At 42.1% G+C, this 23,942-nt stretch overlaps 1 protein-coding gene and 1 long non-coding RNA gene across 3 annotated transcripts; one reads left to right on the top strand and one right to left on the bottom strand.

The window, feature by feature from the left end:
• The first annotated feature begins 208 nt into the window (after window positions 1-208).
• On the top strand, window positions 209-6,233 carry LOC136420490 (uncharacterized). Its single transcript, XR_010753223.1, has 2 exons — window positions 209-752; window positions 5,521-6,233. It is a non-coding gene; the product is annotated as an uncharacterized lncRNA (long non-coding RNA).
• Window positions 6,234-8,708: 2,475 nt separating this feature from the next.
• LOC136420475 (uncharacterized) lies at window positions 8,709-13,675 on the bottom strand. Of its 2 annotated transcripts, XM_066407428.1 has the most exons (4): window positions 13,561-13,668; window positions 10,509-10,699; window positions 9,376-9,546; window positions 8,709-9,065 (listed from the first exon to the last, which is right to left on the bottom strand). In XM_066407428.1, exons 2-4 carry the CDS (start codon window positions 10,684-10,686, stop codon window positions 9,046-9,048), a joined length of 369 nt encoding a protein of 122 aa, XP_066263525.1. In that variant the 5' UTR covers window positions 10,687-10,699; window positions 13,561-13,668; the 3' UTR covers window positions 8,709-9,045. The 2 variants fall into 2 exon arrangements, with proteins under 2 accessions (XP_066263525.1, XP_066263531.1); XM_066407434.1 differs by lacking the exon at window positions 10,509-10,699 and having other exon boundaries at window positions 13,561-13,675.
• Between the last annotated feature and the right edge of the window lie 10,267 nt (window positions 13,676-23,942).

A 23,942-nucleotide genomic window follows, 5' to 3' on the forward strand; every position in this document is an offset into this window, starting at 1 on the left:
CCAGTGCAACACATATTTTGGATATGTCAATTAAGAACATGCATAACTTGATATTAATTTTGCAAATTGATGACTGATTTGCATAAATAATGCAAAACAGTTCATAAATCGTCTGCATATACTATGTAACTTTCAATCGTGTTACCTGTGTACTAAAAGTAAACAGGAACATCGCTGATAAATTTTTTTTTACAAAACTAAACGTTAATTTACATAATTCATACTAAAGATTGACAAATCATCTATATTCTCCTTTTGATCCGTAAATGTTGTCACATGTGTAATCCAGATGAAGAGTAACATCGTAGTATATCGAATATCTTTTCCAATTCAGGTCGTATATCTGTATGACCCAATGTCATACAGTTTATTGCAACGTCACTTTTTAGATATAACTGTGCTGGCAATTCTCACGTCTGTATTCAATTAATTGGCTAGCTTAGATAACCCCCTTTTGTTTATCCTAACCATTTCTGTCCAAAAACTGGGGCAAACCAGGGCTCTAGCGGCAAAATGGAAGCACCCATGGGGGTATAAGTTACATGACCGGCCTTGTGGTCTTTCGCCAGTCTGAGCGAGCAGACCGATGGTGTCTAGACGTCTGAGAACAAACAGTATTTTTGTGTCAGAAAACAACTCATTTTTAGCGATTATAGAGATTTCTAACTTCTCATGACAACATGGTGAGAAAGAAGAGGCCAAAGCCAGCATCTGAAGAGCGGAAGTTAAGAGATCGTGAGCGGAAAACGAAAGTACGTAATACAATCAAGTAACCGAGATAGGTGGGAAAAGGCAGACCGATGTGCCACAAAGGCGCGGGAGGAACTAAGCAGCTCAGGTAAGGTACATGGGACAAGCTTTATTTAAGCTTTCGACTCCGTTTTGCGAGCTGGTCTACTGTTCAAATTAAACAACCTTGGAATAGGAGGAAAGTTCTTAACGACCATAAAAAACATGTATTCAAAAACCACAAATTGCATCAGAACCGATCGCGGTCTCACTGACACGTTTTTTTAACTAACTGTGGGGTTTGTCAAGGCTGTAATCTGTCTCCAACTTTGTTTAATTTATTTATCAGCGACATAACAGATGAATTTGATCATGCTTGTTGCAATTCTCCTGTACTTCACAACATGAAAGTTCCATGTCTTCTGTACGCGGATGATTTAGTATTATTTTCCGAGTCCCAACAAGGCTTGCAATCATGTCTGGATAGATTAGAAAAATATTGTTTATACTGGAATCTGAAGGTGAATTTAAAAAAGACCAAAGTAATAGTCTTCTCTAAAGGAGGTCGATTACCAAAAAATTGTTTCTTTATGTTCAATGATAATGTCATAGAAATTGTAATGTCTTACTGTTACTTAGGTATAGTTGTAAGCGCGGCTGGTACGTTCAAGGCCAATAACAAACAGTTATCCAGTAAGGGACTAAAATCTTTGTTCAGTATCAGACAATCACTAGACAACGCTGATGCTTCATTAACAGTTAATAACAAACTCTTCGACACATGTGTTAAACCCGTTCTACTATACGGGTCTGAGATATGGGGGTCATTTAAAAGCTCAAAGTTTTGTCCTATCGAGTCCATACACTTGAAATTTTGCAAATACGCACTCAATCTTCCAAGAACAGCTTGCAACCTTGCAGTGCGGGCAGAACTAGGGAGGTACCCCCTTCACTTAGAGGCCTCCCTAAACGCCATTAAATGCTTTCTTAGGATGCGCCACAACGTACCAGCTGACAGCTTACAAGCCGACGCCCTGTAATGCCAACTTCAATTAGAAGCCAATGGCACAAAATGTTGGGCGTCCGGTGTCCGTAGCATGCTAGAGGAATGCGGTTATGCCTTCGTTTGGAGTGCACAAGTATCCTTAGGAACAAATTTGTCACTTATCATCAACTCAATTAGTCAACGATTAAAAGACATCTATACTCAAACATTCTCATCCGAAATCCACAACGATAACAGAGATAAATCTTATAGCAACAAACTCCGAACTTACCGTCTGTTTAAAACATTGTATAAAGAAGAAGAGTATTTATCCATTAGCAACATGAAACACAGAGTGGCCACTGCTAAACTCAGGGTTAGCTGCCACAGATTACATGTCGAAACAGGAAGGCACAACCGCACGCCTCTACAACATAGACTTTGTCAATATTGTAATTTAAATCAAGTAGAAGATGAGCAACATTTCGTCCTAGATTGTAAATTATACGATAGCGAAAGAAGTGTACTTTTTAACTTTATCAAAGAAAAATTCCCATATTTCGAACATCTAAATGCAACAGACAAATTCATATTTTTATTACGCTTGGATAATCCTTATATAAGAAATACTGTCTGTTCATACATTTACAGATGTACAAAGAAGCGAGAAGAAGTCGACACTACTGGACTAGCTTAATTTAATAACACGTTTGTCTACTCTATATGTTTACAGCTTGTATTGTTGTATTTATATCCTTGTATGTTCCATGTGTTAAGTTAGACGACCTGTACAACACACATTTTGGATACCTCAATCAAGAACATGCAAAACTAAATGTTAATTTTAAAAATGATTATCTAATTTGCATAAATAATGCAAAACAGTTCATAAAGGTTGAAAAAAATCATTTGCAAACATTATATGGCATTTAATCGTGTGACAAGTGTAATAAAAGAAAACAGGAACATCGCTTGATATCGAAAAATGACAAAAGGAAACGTTATTTTGCATAATTGATATTTAAGATCGGCAAATCATCTGTAGTGCTCTTTTGATCCGTAAATGTTGTTACATGTGTAATCCAGATGAGAAAAACAACGTGGGACATCGAATATCTCAAAACGACGCATACCCACACCTGTATAAGTACTAGTACTACAACACACATTTTGGATACAACACATATTTTGGGTCAATCTGTATGACCCAATATCATACAGTTTATGGCAATGTCACTTTTCAGATATAACTGTACCGGCAATACTCACGTCTGTATTCAATTAATTGGCTTAGATAACCCCTTTTTTATCCTATTTCTGTCCAAAAGTGGGGCACACCAGGCCTCCAGGGGACATTGTTTTTAGAGAAAACATACGTCTCCAAACGACGCATACCAGCACCTGTACAACACATATTTGAGATACGTCTATCATGAACATGCAAAACTAAATGTTAATTTTACAAATGAAAATAATGCAACAGTTCATAAATCATCTGCATTCATTATTGGATTTTAAATCGAGTAACATGTGTAAGGAGAGAGGACATGAACATCGCTTGATATCGAAAAATGACAAATCCAAACGTTAATTTGCATAATCCATACTAAAAATTAAAAAATCATCGGTATTCCCCTTTTGATCCGTAAATGTTGTCATATGCGTAATTCAGATGAAGAGAAACATCCCGGGATATCGAATATCTTCTCCAGTTTAGGTCGGCAATCTGTATGACCCAATCTCATTCAGTTTATGGAAATCTCACTCTTCAGATAATTGTACCGGCAATTATCACGTCCGTATTCAATTATTTGGTTTAGATAACCTCTTTTTTATCCTGACTATTTCTGTCCAAAAGCTGGGGCACACCAGGCCTCTAGGGGACATGGTATTTAAAGAAAACGTAAGTTTCCAAACGACGCATACCGAGGACCTGTGCAACACATATTTTGGATATGTCAATTAAGAACATGCATAACTAAATGTTAATTTTGCAAATGAATGTCTCATTCGCATAGATAATGCAAAACAGTTCATAAATCGTCTGCATATACTATGTAACTTTCGATCGTGTTCCCTGTGTACTGAAAGTAAACAGGAACATCGCTGATATAAAAAAATTACAAAACTAAACGTTAATTTTCATAATTCATACTAAAGATGGACAAATCATCTATAGTTTCCTTTTGAACCGTAAATATTGTCACATGTGAAATCCAGATGAAGAGAAATATCGTGGGATATCGAATATCTTTTCAAATTTAGGTCGTCAATCAGTATCACCCAATTTGCATAAATAATTCAAAACAGTTCATAAATCATCTGCATTCATTATAGGATTTTAAATCGTGTAACATGTGTAAGGAAGGAGAACACGAGCATCGCTTGATATCGCAAAATGACAAAATTTGACGTTAAAATTGCATAATTCATGCTAAAAATGAACAAATCATCTGTATTCCTCTTTTGATCCGTAAATATTGTCACATGTGTAATCCAGATGAAGAGAATCATTGTGGGATATCGAATATCTTCTCCAGTTCAGGTCGTCAAGCTGTATGACCCAATCATTTCCCAATGTCACAGAACACGAACATCGCTTGATATCGAAAAATGACAAAACTAGACGTTAATTTGCCAAATTCATACTGAAAATATACATTTCATGAAAAATGAACAAATCATCTATATTTCTCTTTTGATCCGTAAATGATGTCACGTGTGTAATACAGATGCAGAGATACATCGTAGGATATCAGATATCTTCTCTAATTCAGGTTGTCAAATCATACAGTTCACGGAAATGTCACTTTTGAGATATCCCTGTACCTGTTCCCACAACCCTTGTGGTCAGCTTTGTTAAGGATCCTGAGCCTTATGTCTGCAAATTTGCATCGTCACGGGAACGCAGCTGTTTCATCATTAGGTAACAGGTTTCTGTAACTGACGGTTTACTTTGAAGTCGCGGCTGAATGTGGGTCACTGGCAGTGACCCTGCCCGTCAGTCTTTCAGACAGCAAAAAAAACTACTGGGGATATATTGTCACTGTTATCACGGGAAAGTCAAAATAGCAGTGACCTTACAAGCAGTTCGCTTACTCACTCATGGACAAGTTCTAAATGTTTATATACATTATTATAAAAGTTTCCTTGTTATGTTTCCTTTCAATCGTACTTTTCGATAAAGAGCCAGTGGGCTTTGCTCTGTCCGCGCCCAATTTTTTATAAATGCCATTTTGAAACATTCGGACGATGATTGGTAGCGACACATTACATGTTGCATATCATATTCGTCAGTCAGATGATACTTTATATTTCCCAGCTGCTCCTACCTGCTCAACTTTCCTGGATATTTCTTCCATCACAGCAGAACTTGGCGGAAACTGGTAGGAATAAATACAAGCCGTGCACCAGCTACGGATGTCTGATCCCTCCCAGAAAATAAAGGAAGGCAAAGAGATTTGCTTATACTGGCTTTTTGTTGTTGATCAGATTTTGACTTCTGTTTAAACTATTTTTGAAGCTGCTCATGTGGCAACATCGTTGGAAAGGTCAACTATCAACTATAGGAAACTATTTGACACGAATCATTATATTTCATGCCTCCGGCTTGCCATACATACTATAGGAAGAGTAAGTAAGTAAGTGTGTCATATGGGTGTACAAAATCAGATAAACATTTTCTTTAAACCGTAGAAATTCTAACATCAATTTATTCAACTCTCTCAGACCACGAAGGTTCATCAAAATATTTCCTTTGTCCCAAGATACAATGCCGTCCATATTTATGTTCAAATTCTCTACAGGACTGATCAACCATCTACTTCTACAGTCGCCAAGAACATGAAGGAGGAAGGCCACGGTGGAGGGGGGATTCCGGACCAGCATCAGAGCCATGTGCAGCCAAATGATTGCGCTGTTACAGCCAGAGAAAAGTTGACACGATTTAGAGAATTCACACACTGACGTGCACATGTTGTCCACGTTATTTGATCTAAACGAATACGTATTGTCCATACTATTGTTTATTTCAGTGTGCAACTTTTAGTGGCTGATTTTGCATGCATATCAAAGAAAATAGAAGTGATTTAACTTACTGACGACAGCTCAAATCAAACCGGATGTACGAATGGTGGAAACCCTATACGAATGTGTATGCAATTGCAACCTGCAGTAACATTTCACTCCGTCACTTACGTCCAAGAAGTTACAGTGCAACTCCTTACCAAACTTGGAACGATTACTGTAAAATTAATGCTATTGATGTGCCATGATTGTTATTCTTTGACATCTTTGACGGGTATTCGTTTGTTTAAGTGAACTGCAGCGAAGAGATAAAGTAATCAATGCTGTGTGAGCAGAGTAAGACAGTATAAAGACAAGAGATTTCAAAGGCAAGGAAGTTTAGGTCAAAAGAGCAATAGAGACCTTCAGTGAGGATCGTAGTAAGCCAACATTATGAAGTGACAATCAGTCAGTTTTATAACGGTAAGCGTGCACCTTGCTAAGTGTGCGGGAATTCTTGTTTCTGTGTCATTTCTTTATCCTTGATGTGGTCGTAAACTAAAATTAGCAACAAAAACCATCCCTCCGATCAATCACGCCAAATATTACTGACTCCAACACTTTCTAATCCAACATCACATTGAATAACAAATCTATATTAACCCTCTATCGTTGGGGATCTTGTCGTCCCTTACTTTTCGACAATACCACAACAACATGATGCTCAGTGGACCTTGCTCGTCCTTTAGTACAGCGGGCCTTGTGTCCATTTGTGCCAACGGCAAGGTCACAACACCACCACACTAATAACATTCATCTTTTACACCTAACATAAGTGGCAAAAACCACCCCTCCGGTCAAAATGGTCACACCTAACCCAAAACTAGGAAAAATATAGGGAACCAACACTAGCGACAAAAACCACTCCCAATATTATCGATTACAACCCTTTCTAATCCAACATCACATTGCTCTTTATTAACCCTCTATCGTTGGGGATCTTGTCGTCCCTTACTTATCGACAAGACCACAACAACATGATGCTCAGTGGACCTTGCTCGTCCTTTAGTACAGCGGGCCTTGTGTCCATTTGTACCAACGGCAAGGTCACAACACCACCACACTAATAACATTCATCTTTTACACCTAACATAAGTGGCAAAAACCACCCCTCCGGTCAAAATGGTCACACCTAACCCAAAACTAGGAAAAATATAGGGAACCAACACTAGCGACAAAAACCACTCCCAATATTATCGATTACAACCCTTTCTAATCCAACATCACATTGATCTTTATTAACCCTCTATCGTTGGGGATCTTGTCGTCCCTTACTTTTCGACAAGACCACAACAACATGATGCTCAGTGGACCTTGCTCGTCCTTTAGTACAGTGGGCCTTGTGTCCATTTGTGCCAACGGCAAGGTCACAACACCACCACACTAATAACATTCATCTTTTACACCTAACATTAGTGGCAAAAACCACCCCTCCGGTCAAAATGGTCACACCTAACCCAAAACTAGGAAAAATCAAGGATATAGGGAACCAACATTAGCGACAAAAACTACCCCCAATATTATCGATTACAACCCTTTCTAATCCAACATCACATTGATCTTTATTAACCCTCTACTGTTGGGGATCTTGTCGTCCCTAACTTTTCGACAAGACCACAACAACATGATGCTCAGTGGACCTTGCTCGTCCTTTAGTACAGTGGGCCTTGTGTCCATTTGTGCCAACGGCAAGGTCACAACACCACCACACTAATAACATTCATCTCTTACACCTAACATAAGTGGCAAAAAAACACCCCTCCGGTCAAAATGGTCACACCTAACCCAAAACTAGGAAAAATATAGGGAACCAACATTGGCGACAAAAACTATCCCCAATATTATCGATTACAACCCTTTCTAATCCAACATCACATTGAATAACAAATCTGTATTAACCCTCTATCGTTGGGGACCTTGTCGTCCCTTACTTTTCGACAAGACCACAACAACATGATGCTCAGTGGACCTTGCTCGTCCTTTAGTACAGTGGGCCTTGTGTCAATTTGTGCCAACGGCAAGGTCACAACACCACCACACTAATAACATTCATCTTTTACACCTAACATTAGTGGCAAAAACCACCCCTCCGGTCAAAATGGTCACACCTAACCCAAAACCAGAAAAAAATTAGCAAGAACACAAAAAAAAGAAAACTAGCAAGAAAAACACCCCTCCAGTAAAAATGGTCACACCCAACATTAGCGACAAAAAAACACCCCTCCTAATAAAATGGTCACATCCAACATGGCGGCCCCCATCCTTGGATGCAAAAACAGAATAGGTTTTGCTATCGCAAACCTGTAACAATCTCCCATCCCGTTAAATACAATATTGTACAGTCCCTTAAAGAATGGCTATCGTGCTTTCCCATGCCTTATAACTAACTCACTCCTCGCTATTAAAATTCAGTACTGTACATCCCTTACAGAACTAGAACGACTTTTGTCCATTCCCCATGATCATCGTCCAAGGGGTTTCATTCATTTCAGCAGGGGTATTTTTGTCTAAGCAAATCGGATGGAATGTCACGTTGTCTAACTGCCCAATTTTTGTTTGTTTGGCAGTTTGCCCTCGATTTGGACCCCTGATTCCGAAACTTTCCGACTTTGCGGAATCTAACATCTGCTTGGAGATGTAGCCTGGGGGGACCGGAGCCTCGTGACGTCATTAGTGGCGTTCTCCCTGCCAGGTCCTACGCAGCTATCAATCCTTGCAAGACATAAACTCTCCGCATGAGGGCATGACTGACTTTTACAGGACAATTATTGCGTATTTTTCCTATGTGGTAGCTAAAAGTTATAAAACCGTATTGCTTTGCTACTACACTATACTGGGTGGTAATGTAGAAATGTAGAAAAGCTTGTTATTTATTCCATGTATGCTGTACTCTAAAAAAAATACGAACAAAGGCCATTTCAATCGCAAATTTTCTTCCGTAGGTTTTATTGAATAATTCCCATGTACAGAGTATTCTTGTTATGTCCTTCAAAGGTATTAAGGGTATCAAGGTGTGTATCCACTGTTCGACATTTAAGCAAAGAACTGTTTTTTTAGATTGTTTATATTGTATTGTCTCTTGTGCGAGGCAAGCGATATTAGAAGTACTCAACATCAACGAGAGAAAACAAAACATGGATAAGGAACATTACAAGACTACATTTTTTCACGAGTTTCATTCATCAACCTAACGTTTGATCCCGCCCTTTTGACGCCACTGAACACTCCGGTCTTCAGGTCGTCCGGTCGGTTGCAGGTTACAGGAGCTAGCGTCGCCTCCGGGCGTCTGTAAATAAGGACATCACTATTAGTGATAGGAAAATAAGAATGGTATAACTACAATGTCATTCTGTGGTGAGGCCAGGAATGAAATCCTAGCACACGTAGAAGCAACTTCCTACCTGCGCATTTGGGTGTACAGATCAACAATCTCGTATTGTACACGAAGGTCTCGAGTGAAGGACAGTCAAATACAAACAATTCCCGTAACGTTACACCCATGGCAAGAGACAGAGGCATTAAAAAAACACCTGGCCAAAACAATACCTCCACACTTGTCATGAAGGTAATAAGGAGCAAAAGGTTAGATTTCTTACAGTCCTCCTCCAGACCCTCCAACTCCCGAGCGTCCAGCTTCTCCTTCAGGCCATCCAGGAGCGACCTCACCTCCTCCTCCAGACCCTCCAACTCCCGAGCGTCCAGCTTCTGATCCAGTTCATCCTGGAGCGACCTCTCCTCTTCCTCAAGTCCTTCTCCTCGCTTAAAATCTATAGAAAGGCGGGCATGAGAAAAGATATTAATGTAGCCACAATTACTTGACTTACTTGACTTATGTCGGGTGCCAGTCTCCCTCATCCGTCACCCGAACCACTGTAGCCGCCCAGAAGCTCCTGTCCTGCATAGCCTTCCCCATGCCATCAGTTTGTATGCCAGTGTCTCTTTTAAGGACATCTATGTATGTTAAGGGTGGTCTTCTTTGTCTTCTTTTCCCATGTGCTGGGGTCCATAACACTAAGTTACAATTAAAGAAGAACAAAGACGGGAAAATGCCACTGATTTTCTTTAGCGTCTGGGTTGAATCAACATAACTCTTTAAAACGTTTGTAGATGCTTTAAAATGTTATCGCTGTATTTGTTTTCTGAATGAGATGCCAAGTATATGAATATTACATAGAATACTAGCGAGCAACATTTGCGAGCAAAAACATCATATTTCACTCATAATCCCCCCTCGTGCAAAATGAAGTGTTCTAAAAACACCCCGTCCTGAACCGGAGCATTTCGGACTTACTTTTGCCCTCAAAGTGACTATCAGCCAGAATCGTTGTAGTCCAGAATGGACATTTCTTGACTTTGACGCGGTACAAGAATGGACTTTTACGAGGGCATCCCATGGGGAAAATGAGCCCTTCCAAAATTGCTTTTCTGCAGAAATGAAGTACTGTATTTCAAAACCATCCCAAATCACTCCAGTTATTTTCCAATCGACCAGCTTTCCATTTAGCTTGTACCCAAGCTGTTGTTTCTTTTCAACTTTTTCTTCCATATCTTATTCAAATATATCAAAGAAGTCTATCCGGAAACAAAGCTTGCACAATACAAACCTGGCCTCTTACGGCATCAGGCAGTTTACCGGGTAAACATGAAAACATGCGAGCATGCAAACAAACAAACAGAATAACCACTACTCGAAATTGTAACTTTGAGAATCAACAGTGGGGATGCTTACACGAAGGGCTGCACACGCACTTAATACATCCATTGGCCATTCTTTGCCGTTTGTAGCCAAAGCCGCAATTAAACGGGCAACGACTCGGCGGGCACGATGGCTTACGATACGCATCGGAGTCGTCAATCAGCATTGCGATGACAACCATCGTCACTAGCGTGCAGACAAACAGCTTCATGGTGCAGCTCAGACTGAGGGGAAAAGGAACAGTGATGTTAAGTGGGACGTTTTCAACCGCACTGACTCGGTAAACCTTCAACTTATTTTGAAGGGGTCGTGTGTCGTAACGGCAGGGTGTTCGACTCGGAACCAAGAAGTCCCGAGTTCGAATCTCCCCGACGCCAGTGCTGTTTCCTCACTTCGCCCAGGTGTATAAAGATAAGAATGGGTATGTTGTTATCTGTGCCTTTAACTGTTAATGTAAGTTATAAAAACTTGAGTGCAGTGCCAAGTCGTCCTTGTCTGTCAAAAAAAAAAAATATTTTGACACACAGACAACCCCGTCAAGGGCATAGTGTGAGAGGGGGCGCGGTATGGCGGGTAGGCCTCCAGTCTGGCCCGGAAACTGAGTGGCTCGGACCCATTATAACACGCTTGAATATATGCTTACAAATGCTTGCTTGAATGAATGTATGCTTGGATATATATGTATGTTTATGATGCTGTCCCTGTAGGGTAAAATTGGCTTGGCACCTACCCAAGGTGATTTGCGGGCCCAAGAGGGGTACCCAAGACCCTGGCGGAATAAAGTGACAAAGAATCGGCAACGGGAAGAAAATAGAGCTCTCACACCGAGCTCTCACACCAAAGTTATGTAAATGAGCAATGATGCATACTGCTGATTGGTTGTAGGGTAGTGGTCTTATAGTAGTCAACTTTCTAAGTTTTTGCGTTTGGAAATGATTGCACATTCCAACATGATGACACGTTCCGACATAATGGCAGAGATGCGCATTCGTGTATTAGTCTTTTACTAGTCTATCTCTTATGTTCTAAGTCATTGTGATATGATGATATGATGGAGTGCACTTAAGCCTTTGTAGCGGCGTTCTCCGTACTTACTTTAAGACAAAATCGGGTCTCCTTTCATTCAAAGTGAAACTTTTGCAACATATGGTTTGTACTGCCGTAGATTGTAGATTACCATGTAGCTTTGGGGCAGCAATTATGTCAGTTAGCAATTATGGGTACTGGTTATCAGTCAAGAAATTAACGAGAGGTTGTCAGATTTTTGCCAGGTGTTTGCCAATGCTCGTCTTGTACGCATCTTATCGTGCATTTGTGATCGTCGGCAACACTTGCTATGCACGCAGTGATTTGAATTTAGTCCCTACTACATTTGTAGTTAGTATGGAAACCACCACGCAACCGGTTTATTCTAAGGGACTGTACGGCATTTAGCGGGTCGGGTTAAGAAATGTTTCCATGATCCTCCCTAAAGGTAAAAAAAAAAATCTCACCGCCCCCCTTCTATCAACTCTTGAAAAAATCTTCAAGGCGGCAAGAGAATCGGTACTGCGCTCCTGTTTGGAAGTGTCTCTCGCGTCGTACGTTTGATACTATAATAGGATTTCAACGCGGAACAGGTCCCATTCGTCGTCACCCCTGCAAAGAAAGGGAAACTGAACGGCTTGGAGCCCATTATACCGCACTTGAATATATGCTAATCACAGGAGCTAGTCCGTCCTTTATGAATAAATGATTCCACTGTGTATAAGTAACATCGCAAAAATCCACGGTGTCTGGCTATACCTGGATGAGGACAAAACCACTGCCGTGGAAGTCAACAATGCACGGTGTCTGGCTATACTTGGGCTGGATGAGGGCAAATCAGCTGCCATGGAAGTAAAAAATCCACGATGTCTGGCTATACCTGGATCATAGGCGGTAGGCCAAGGTATTATCGTTGACTAACACCTGAAGTTCCGATCGTGACCCGAAAATTTCGTTATGAACTAGTGAAGTACACTGCGCGGGGATCACCCGCTCGGTTTGGTGCCGAAGTTCCACCCGAGCGGGGGCCGAAGGGACCCGACCGTAACGTCGGCGAAGCCGACGAGCGAACGTAGCGGTAGGGCTAACTCCGCTCGGGATTACCGGAAGAATAGTCCAGCGCTGACGGGGGCGTTTCCTGTAATAGCGGGGGTCCCATTGTCGGGTGACTACGGTGCCTTGCTCCACTTCTAAGCAGAGGAGTGTGTTCTTGGCGTCTTTCTAGGCGTTTTTTCGGGGCTTTCTATTTTGTGCCGTTTTACACTTCTGAATGCCCAACAACAATTCCGGGGCCTATTGCCCATGCCTGGATGAGGGCAAAACCACTGCCGTGGAAGTCAACAATCCACGGTGTGTGGCTATACCTGAATCACTGTGAATGAGGGCAAAACCACTGCCGTGGAAGTCAACAATCCACGATGTCTGTCTATACCTGCATGAGGGCAAAACTACTGCCATGGAAGTCAACAATCCACGGTCACGGATAGTCTCTACCAGACTAACCGCGCCGGCTATAGGGGGAACATTTGCCGGGGGACTTCGGCCATGGAAGGTAACATTCGCAGCCGCAGTGTTGCAATATTGGAACCTATCTCCAGAGCCGACCCCCTTCATACAGTTGACTCTATTTAGCCAATTTCTGCTATTTTCCCAGCGACCCGCAGAGGCTGGTACAGTCTAGGTCACGGATACATGAATGCGGTTAGTGCCTTGGTCCTGGAAACATTCCACTCTCTGTAGTAATAGCTGGATGGTGCGGATATAGAACCTTCATCACGTATAACTTTTGGCCACTCTAATCATCGATTTATTAAACTGACTTTTTGCGGGCCAGTGAGGTAAGATATGAGCTGAAAGCTGCCCCTGTAGCTTATCTGGTAGCAGCTTCACAGTTGAGCTCCTAATTCTTTGACCTGGTAACTGGGAGACCCCGGTTCGAATCTAAGTGACATCGCGAAAATATTTGTACCTGGTGTATGAGATTTACTAGACCGGCTGCCCTTACACACAGTGCTTATTTTCCCAAATTTGGCTGGAGGAATATTGAAACAGTACCTACCTGTCAGTAGATTACGGACCTGCGTCTGAAGATTTCGGAATGAAGCGATAAAAAACGGAGACAGGAAGCATCCATATATACTCTTTTCCACTGGAATCATGCAAATGAGCCATAATGGATACTTCTGATTGGTTGGTGAACTAGCAATCCTGTCTGTCATTCATTTGTTGCTTGTCTTGTTTTACCCTGTGGCTGATAGATATGGTAAAACAACTCACAATCATACGACACGTCAGCCTAACCCAAATTCCAGTATAATGACTTTTGATTGTTAAGTAAAATATGCTTTTTGTCTCCTCCGCTAATTACGACTGTTGGCTGCGCACACCCTGGGGCAGTTTGGTGTGTCCCCCAGGAAGGCACTTCACACAGACTTTCCAACTCGACTGAACTGAAACCAAAAAAAATGACCTCCAAGCAAAACCCTACCGCATTGCTACTTCTTATTGCCTAATGAATGTGGCTTCCAGCACGTAAAAGTCCTAACCGTACCTAGAGGTTCCTGGCCCCACCTACTCTCCAAGCAGAGGAGTGGGTCCGGCAGGTTTTTGACGTGTTTTTAGGCGTTTTTGTCGGGCTTTCTACTTTGTCATGTTTTTTCTGTCTAGTCAGCGAGTATTTTCCCGTTCGTTGATCAGTGCCCAGACTGAAATATAACCCTTGGATCGGTGCAGTAACTCTACAGGTAGATGCCTTTTATCGACACAAGTGCCATCATCAATGACGTGTCCATGGCTGCAAATGATCTTTAGTAAATTGGTCATCCACAATTTTGTTTCTGAGCAAAGACTTAACATGAAGTAGCATCAGTACTTTTAGTCGATTTTGAAAACAAACTACCCGGACCCCCTCCCAAGCCCTCCCTCAGGCAACGCTATTATTCTAACAAAGGGAGCCTCATATAATTGGTTTGTGGCTCAATCTTCCTTCCTTCATGCAAAATTTTAAGTCCTCTCCGACACTGTTGTCTTGCTTCCGCTTCCGGGAGTGCCCAGGCCTAAATTTGGCAATACGTTCCAAAAATCAGTCACCAAACTTTTCCCTCTGGTGAACAGAAGCCTTTTTGGTGATGGTATTTTTTGCACCGAATGAATGCAGGTTATTGCTGCACGGAAAATTATTGGTGCCGGTGGTCTTTTCAGTTCTTACTTAGAACTAACATCAAAACCGTCTGACCGAATTCAAATCATTGTGTGCGCAAAGCAACCGTTGACGGCATCAGAAGTATGATAGGATTTGTACAAAATGTACGTTTGCAGATCTTGTGAAAATCCTACTACTTCTCATCAAATACTTGATTAATTACCTACTGACATAAGTGCTGCCCCAGAGCTCACAACATGGCAGCCACAATCTACAGCAGTACAGTCCAGATGTAGTAAAAGTTTAACTTTGAGTCAAATAAAACCCGTGTAAAGTCATACGTCATTGATGATGGCACTTGTGTCGATAAAAGGCATCTACCTGTAGAGTTACTGCACCGATCCAAGGGTTATATTTCAGTCTGGGCACTGATCAACGAACGGGAAAATACTCGCTGACTAGACAGAAAAAACATGACAAAGTAGAAAGCCCGACAAAAACGCCTAAAAACACGTCAAAAACCTGCCGGACCCACTCCTCTGCTTGGAGAGTAGGTGGGGCCAGGAACCTCTAGGTACGGTTAGGACTTTTACGTGCTGGAAGCCACATTCATTAGGCAATAAGAAGTAGCAATGCGGTAGGGTTTTGCTTGGAGGTCATTTTTTTTGGTTTCAGTTCAGTCGAGTTGGAAAGTCTGTGTGAAGTGCCTTCCTGGGGGACACACCAAACTGCCCCAGGGTGTGCGCAGCCAACAGTCGTAATTAGCGGAGGAGACAAAAAGCATATTTTACTTAACAATCAAAAGTCATTATACTGGAATTTGGGTTAGGCTGACGTGTCGTATGATTGTGAGTTGTTTTACCATATCTATCAGCCACAGGGTAAAACAAGACAAGCAACAAATGAATGACAGACAGGATTGCTAGTTCACCAACCAATCAGAAGTATCCATTATGGCTCATTTGCATGATTCCAGTGGAAAAGAGTATATATGGATGCTTCCTGTCTCCGTTTTTTATCGCTTCATTCCGAAATCTTCAGACGCAGGTCCGTAATCTACTGACAGGTAGGTACTGTTTCAATATTCCTCCAGCCAAATTTGGGAAAATAAGCACTGTGTGTAAGGGCAGCCGGTCTAGTAAATCTCATACACCAGGTACAAATATTTTCGCGATGTCACTTAGATTCGAACCGGGGTCTCCCAGTTACCAGGTCAAAGAATTAGGAACTCAACTGTGAAGCTGCTACCAGATAAGCTACAGGGGCAGCTTTCAGCTCATATCTTACCTCACTGGCCCGCAAAAAGTCAGTTTAATAAATCGATGATTAGAGTGGCCAAAAGTTATACGTGATGAAGGTTCTATATCCGCACCATCCAGCTATTACTACAGAGAGTGGAATGTTTCCAGGACCAAGGCACTAACCGCATTCATGTATCCGTGACCTAGACTGTACCAGCCTCTGCGGGTCGCTGGGAAAATAGCAGAAATTGGCTAAATAGAGTCAACTGTATGAAGGGGGTCGGCTCTGGAGATAGGTTCCAATATTGCAACACTGCGGCTGCGAATGTTACCTTCCATGGCCGAAGTCCCCCGGCAAATGTTCCCCCTATAGCCGGCGCGGTTAGTCTGGTAGAGACTATCCGTGACCGTGGATTGTTGACTTCCATGGCAGTAGTTTTGCCCTCATGCAGGTATAGACAGACATCGTGGATTGTTGACTTCCACGGCAGTGGTTTTGCCCTCATTCACAGTGATTCAGGTATAGCCACACACCGTGGATTGTTGACTTCCACGGCAGTGGTTTTGCCCTCATCCAGGCATGGGCAATAGGCCCCGGAATTGTTGTTGGGCATTCAGAAGTGTAAAACGGCACAAAATAGAAAGCCCCGAAAAAACGCCTAGAAAGACGCCAAGAACACACTCCTCTGCTTAGAAGTGGAGCAAGGCACCGTAGTCACCCGACAATGGGACCCCCGCTATTACAGGAAACGCCCCCGTCAGCGCTGGACTATTCTTCCGGTAATCCCGAGCGGAGTTAGCCCTACCGCTACGTTCGCTCGTCGGCTTCGCCGACGTTACGGTCGGGTCCCTTCGGCCCCCGCTCGGGTGGAACTTCGGCACCAAACCGAGCGGGTGATCCCCGCGCAGTGTACTTCACTAGTTCATAACGAAATTTTCGGGTCACGATCGGAACTTCAGGTGTTAGTCAACGATAATACCTTGGCCTACCGCCTATGATCCAGGTATAGCCAGACATCGTGGATTTTTTACTTCCATGGCAGCTGATTTGCCCTCATCCAGCCCAAGTATAGCCAGACACCGTGCATTGTTGACTTCCACGGCAGTGGTTTTGTCCTCATCCAGGTATAGCCAGACACCGTGGATTTTTGCGATGTTACTTATACACAGTGGAATCATTTATTCATAAAGGACGGACTAGCTCCTGTGATTAGCATATATTCAAGTGCGGTATAATGGGCTCCAAGCCGTTCAGTTTCCCTTTCTTTGCAGGGGTGACGACGAATGGGACCTGTTCCGCGTTGAAATCCTATTATAGTATCAAACGTACGACGCGAGAGACACTTCCAAACAGGAGCGCAGTACCGATTCTCTTGCCGCCTTGAAGATTTTTTCAAGAGTTGATAGAAGGGGGGCGGTGAGATTTTTTTTTTTACCTTTAGGGAGGATCATGGAAACATTTCTTAACCCGACCCGCTAAATGCCGTACAGTCCCTTAGAATAAACCGGTTGCGTGGTGGTTTCCATACTAACTACAAATGTAGTAGGGACTAAATTCAAATCACTGCGTGCATAGCAAGTGTTGCCGACGATCACAAATGCACGATAAGATGCGTACAAGACGAGCATTGGCAAACACCTGGCAAAAATCTGACAACCTCTCGTTAATTTCTTGACTGATAACCAGTACCCATAATTGCTAACTGACATAATTGCTGCCCCAAAGCTACATGGTAATCTACAATCTACGGCAGTACAAACCATATGTTGCAAAAGTTTCACTTTGAATGAAAGGAGACCCGATTTTGTCTTAAAGTAAGTACGGAGAACGCCGCTACAAAGGCTTAAGTGCACTCCATCATATCATCATATCACAATGACTTAGAACATAAGAGATAGACTAGTAAAAGACTAATACACGAATGCGCATCTCTGCCATTATGTCGGAACGTGTCATCATGTTGGAATGTGCAATCATTTCCAAACGCAAAAACTTAGAAAGTTGACTACTATAAGACCACTACCCTACAACCAATCAGCAGTATGCATCATTGCTCATTTACATAACTTTGGTGTGAGAGCTCGGTGTGAGAGCTCTATTTTCTTCCCGTTGCCGATTCTTTGTCACTTTATTCCGCCAGGGTCTTGGGTACCCCTCTTGGGCCCGCAAATCACCTTGGGTAGGTGCCAAGCCAATTTTACCCTACAGGGACAGCATCATAAACATACATATATATCCAAGCATACATTCATTCAAGCAAGCATTTGTAAGCATATATTCAAGCGTGTTATAATGGGTCCGAGCCACTCAGTTTCCGGGCCAGACTGGAGGCCTACCCGCCATACCGCGCCCCCTCTCACACTATGCCCTTGACGGGGTTGTCTGTGTGTCAAAATATTTTTTTTTTTTGACAGACAAGGACGACTTGGCACTGCACTCAAGTTTTTATAACTTACATTAACAGTTAAAGGCACAGATAACAACATACCCATTCTTATCTTTATACACCTGGGCGAAGTGAGGAAACAGCACTGGCGTCGGGGAGATTCGAACTCGGGACTTCTTGGTTCCGAGTCGAACACCCTGCCGTTACGACACACGACCCCTTCAAAATAAGTTGAAGGTTTACCGAGTCAGTGCGGTTGAAAACGTCCCACTTAACATCACTGTTCCTTTTCCCCTCAGTCTGAGCTGCACCATGAAGCTGTTTGTCTGCACGCTAGTGACGATGGTTGTCATCGCAATGCTGATTGACGACTCCGATGCGTATCGTAAGCCATCGTGCCCGCCGAGTCGTTGCCCGTTTAATTGCGGCTTTGGCTACAAACGGCAAAGAATGGCCAATGGATGTATTAAGTGCGTGTGCAGCCCTTCGTGTAAGCATCCCCACTGTTGATTCTCAAAGTTACAATTTCGAGTAGTGGTTATTCTGTTTGTTTGTTTGCATGCTCGCATGTTTTCATGTTTACCCGGTAAACTGCCTGATGCCGTAAGAGGCCAGGTTTGTATTGTGCAAGCTTTGTTTCCGGATAGACTTCTTTGATATATTTGAATAAGATATGGAAGAAAAAGTTGAAAAGAAACAACAGCTTGGGTACAAGCTAAATGGAAAGCTGGTCGATTGGAAAATAACTGGAGTGATTTGGGATGGTTTTGAAATACAGTACTTCATTTCTGCAGAAAAGCAATTTTGGAAGGGCTCATTTTCCCCATGGGATGCCCTCGTAAAAGTCCATTCTTGTACCGCGTCAAAGTCAAGAAATGTCCATTCTGGACTACAACGATTCTGGCTGATAGTCACTTTGAGGGCAAAAGTAAGTCCGAAATGCTCCGGTTCAGGACGGGGTGTTTTTAGAACACTTCATTTTGCACGAGGGGGGATTATGAGTGAAATATGATGTTTTTGCTCGCAAATGTTGCTCGCTAGTATTCTATGTAATATTCATATACTTGGCATCTCATTCAGAAAACAAATACAGCGATAACATTTTAAAGCATCTACAAACGTTTTAAAGAGTTATGTTGATTCAACCCAGACGCTAAAGAAAATCAGTGGCATTTTCCCGTCTTTGTTCTTCTTTAATTGTAACTTAGTGTTATGGACCCCAGCACATGGGAAAAGAAGACAAAGAAGACCACCCTTAACATACATAGATGTCCTTAAAAGAGACACTGGCATACAAACTGATGGCATGGGGAAGGCTATGCAGGACAGGAGCTTCTGGGCGGCTACAGTGGTTCGGGTGTGTGTATCTGTGTGTGTGTGCGCGCACGCGCGTGCGTGTGTGTGTGTGTCCGTGTATGTGTGAACGTGTTTCCAGTTTTGATCCACTGTCGAAGAAAATATCTCAACGTCGTCCGATATATTTTGCTGACGATACTTGGACTTCTTTATTGGCGTCTGGCGGTGTCATCCTGCGGCGATTAGTTAGTGCAGAATACTATCTTATTTAAAGGTTCTGGTTCGAATCCCTTTTAGGCTGTATTGTTCCCTTGTGAAAGGTACTTTATCCGAATTTCCTCACGCCGCTCAGGTTCACATGGGTACCTAGCGGTTAACCGCCATGCGATACAAACACACCAAGCCAGTTCACAGTCGAACATTTGGGAAGCCTCATGGGACACCATGCTGAAGTAGATGCCAATACCTTCACAGGCGTCACCGGTATTCAAACGCTTGACGTTTCATTTACTTGTTTTTCTCTCTCCATTTATATATTCATGATTACTTGGCGCAAAAATATGTCGCATACATTCTAACCATAATGATTGTGCGTCGTTTCCTTCCTTATTTTGTCTCCGTTATGAATGTATTTACTTAAACGCAGATTGTCAAACTGGGAAACATAGGAAGCTGGTAAGTGCGAAAACAAGTCCTCAAGCACATTTAAATCCAATTTGTAGTTTCCTTTGTCCATAATCAATATGTTTACCTGGGCACAAATGCCCCACCTAAAGTAAAAATACCTCTTAGGTGAGAAGGTCAGGAATACCTTTGAGCTGAGCGAGTGAAGAATGTAGAAGATGGGTCACCTTTTCTATTGGCACAGATTATCAAGCCCCTTTTACACTTGGCTGGTGTAAGAAAAGTCGTCTATACAGTTCTTTTACCTAGGGCACACCATCGGTGACATGCCAGTGGATTCGAACCGAGGACCTTTGGGTTCTAACCGTTACGCCAACGCAACGTCACTTTCCATGTCTGCCTGGTGCAAAAACATGTAAAAATCCAATGTGTGCCGTTTACTGTTTTCTTTTCTCCATTACCAGAAAAAAACCTCAAAGGTGAGAAAATAACAAATACCTTTAAGCTGGGAGAGTGGAGAGAATGAAAGAAGAGTCATATCCAGAGGTACATATTTTGAGAGATAAAGGCTCATCTGCTGGCCTGCACGTAGGCTTCACGGTCCCTTAAACCGAGGTATTTTCTTCCGTGAACTTTTCAGTTGAGTGTTTACAGTCAGTCTAGTCTCTGATGACAAGCAACAACCAGTGAATTGTTGTGTTAACAAATCATCTAATTTTTCCTTCCTTGAACTTTTTAGTTAAATGTTTGAATTTGAACTGCCAACGGCCTTCGGGCGAAATTGTTGATGGCCGAATTTCAAAGTCACCTGGGAGTCAAGCGAATGTTTCGCCTGAAAAAATCTACCCTGTCACTTTAGCGGGTGGTCTGCGAACATGGACTTATCCCTGAGACCGTATACAATGGGGCCCAAAGTGATTGGAGAGACACTGGTGGTCATCATTATCTTCAGTCGACGTGCTTTCGCTACGTCGGGGTTATACCGCCCTTAGGCTTTTTACGGGGTGACATACCCTTTCGCTAGCTGTCATACATGACGGGGATGCGCCAGTTCTCCCGTCCGGGTGAATTGTGTAAATCAACGTATGGCTAATACGAGACGCTGTTTTGCCAGGCCTCCATCCGGGTGATTTGTTGTGAATCGAACTCGGTTCCAACTCCAGACAGAATGATTTGGACCATCGCACACCGGGGCATGTCCTAATCTTTTCCGAAAGGTGTGGTGGGTTCTTCTAAGGGCGCAACTTCGGGACGCATGTCCAGACATGTCTGGGGGCAGCCCGGGTTCGAACTTGGGTCCCCTTGTTTGACAGTCGAATGTTCTATCCATTACGCCACACGACACGACAACGTATTACTGCTGAAAATCCTCTTTAATCCAACCAAATTACATCAGGCTGTTTAGTGTTTGTTTACCTACTTTGAATCAACAACATGCGATTAAAATAGTGGAAAGGGGATCGAGAGTACAGAACCAGTACCTTGTACCAATTTACAGGACTCCTCCTAACGACAACAAAACAACTTCTAAATCACAATTCCGTGTTGCAGAAATAAAAGTAATACAATCCAACTTTAATTGTCACAAATATTATCTAGTGCTCACGAGTTGGATAGAAGGGAGTGGCGCACTCTAGCAATACTAATCTTTGTAAGTTTTTTTTTTTCTATTCTGGTAACGTTAGAGTACACACTAGGCTTATATCATCACCTACCATGCGTGGCGTTGGCTTGTGCAACCTGCTATATATCTATCACACTGTAAAACTTGCTGCCAGCCTTTAGTTCTTAATTTAACAGTAGAAATCTTTTCTAATAGCGTAGCCTACTGCCATGAAATTGCAAAATTGGTATACAAACAGAGTCGTACTGACACAAATACAGGGAATTTGGGTAAATACATCTCTCGACACCTGGTCATCAGAGCCACAAAGTCGTGCTTTTGTAGACAGAATAACGTTTTTGATCTATATAAAAAAAATGTGTAGAACTACTCTCAACTATTGTCGTTCCTTTATTTAAACATTGCAAATTAAATTACTTAATGGCCATTTTAAACATGGTCCTTTAGTTTGTTTGTAAGACTCACAATCTAGTGCCACGCCGCACTCTTTGAAAATACTAGTTGTTTACTAGGCAAGTACGGGAGGCATCTATTACATGTAGCCGTCAAGTAAACCGTTGCATAGACAGAAATACAGACAAGCTTTCTTTAGGCATTTACGGTATTTGACAAACGTGCCTTTCTTTAAATATCTAACATGCATAAGACGTCTGAACTGCAGTGTGTTCTTAAATTAAAAATAGTAGACTAAGCCTTAAAGTACCTTCGGAAACGTCATTTTAAGAAATTTTGTAGTGGGCTTTGCAACGGTGCTTTATCAAAGCCGACCGTTGACAAAACCTTTTAGTCGCAATGCTGCTTAATTTTGTACGACACAAACATAACTGCTACTCAGGGGTGCACCTTTTTCTGTCCCATGAAAGTAACTGGTGTTTTTAGATTTAATATCAGGGATACCTAAAAAAATACAGGAATGTAACCTGAGTGTATTTTCCCTGTATAACTAAATAGAAAAATTAATTTAAAAACAAACATATATGGTCGATCGAGACGCTATAAATTTAAGTGACGTTGTTTTACACTTCAATTCCGGACGACCCAACCCAAATGCTGTGTTGTTGTTCGTTATGTACTTATATTTGCCATAGTTGGTTTACTTGTCATTTTCACTTTCCAGTGGTGAAGCTGATATCATCAGCTTGCTGGCGTTCATCACCACTGTGTCTTGTTTTTTTCCATATTCACGGATGAATGATGATGAACGTTTGCTGTAAGTTCTTGAGCGTACGTAGGCAAGTACATGCAACATGAAAAGGACCGACAGACAGTGGGGAAACAATATATCATGTGACTACTCAATTTTAGATATTGACTCTATAAATTCTAACTTATTGGGTTCGATTCTTTTTCTCTTACAGTGGAAGACGAATGATCCCACTTTCTCTGTAATGTGTGGGTTTTGTGATTTTAAAGGGACGTATTGTAGAATTTGGTGGGCAATAACTGTAAATGATAAGAATTCAAAAAATCTACATTCAGATTCACATCCGTAACTTATTTGTAACTTATTCCCAACATATTCCCGTCATTTTGTCACATTTCCATCATCGATAAACGACGAAAACGCAAAACGCGCAAAATCTGGCTTATTTGCATATTATTTATCGGCCGCCATTTCATGATATGCAAATACGCCAACGTAGAAAGCTAAGAAATAAAGGAATCGACCGTTGCGGTCGGAGGTCGAGCGTCACAGGAAAATCACCTGTGAACAAACTTCAGAACTTCGCACGTTCGATCGCGTGTTCGGTGGTTCGTCGGAATGTCGGGCAAAATGGCGGACAAGTCAAGCGGCGGTGGGGATTGCATCAGACGATACTACAAAGTCGCATCCATACGTCATGAACATGGCTGTGCGGTGTAAGAAGGTAGATTCAACTAATGATGTTAGAAAATGACCAAAAACAGTGAATTTTGTTCTATGTTCCAATCACAATATGCCCCTTTTACAACTCAATCTTATTATCACTCCTTGGTACCAACAGATAGAAAAAAAATTCCCTTCTTGTTTTTTATCGAACCTTTATTACCTCAACCTTATTTTTACTTCCAATTCTTATTTCTTATAAAATTTCATTAATTCCCACCTATCAGTGCGACAGTTAAAAGGGTCTAACAAAGTTTGTT

Source organism: Branchiostoma lanceolatum, chromosome 1 (assembly GCF_035083965.1).
Source record: "Branchiostoma lanceolatum isolate klBraLanc5 chromosome 1, klBraLanc5.hap2, whole genome shotgun sequence".
Taxonomy (NCBI): domain Eukaryota; kingdom Metazoa; phylum Chordata; class Leptocardii; order Amphioxiformes; family Branchiostomatidae; genus Branchiostoma; species Branchiostoma lanceolatum.

Bases quoted from the DNA above. Each gene is read 5' to 3' on its own strand.
- LOC136420475 (XM_066407428.1), bottom strand. From the start codon at position 10,686: ATGAAGCTGTTTGTCTGCACGCTAGTGACGATGGTTGTCATCGCAATG. The intron at 9,547-10,508 runs GTAAGCATCCCC...GCCTTTCTATAG, and splicing joins GTGCGTGTGCAGCCCTTCGT to ATTTTAAGCGAGGAGAAGGA. The intron at 9,066-9,375 runs GTAAGAAATCTA...CCTTATTTACAG, and splicing joins GGAGGGTCTGGAGGAGGACT to ACGCCCGGAGGCGACGCTAG.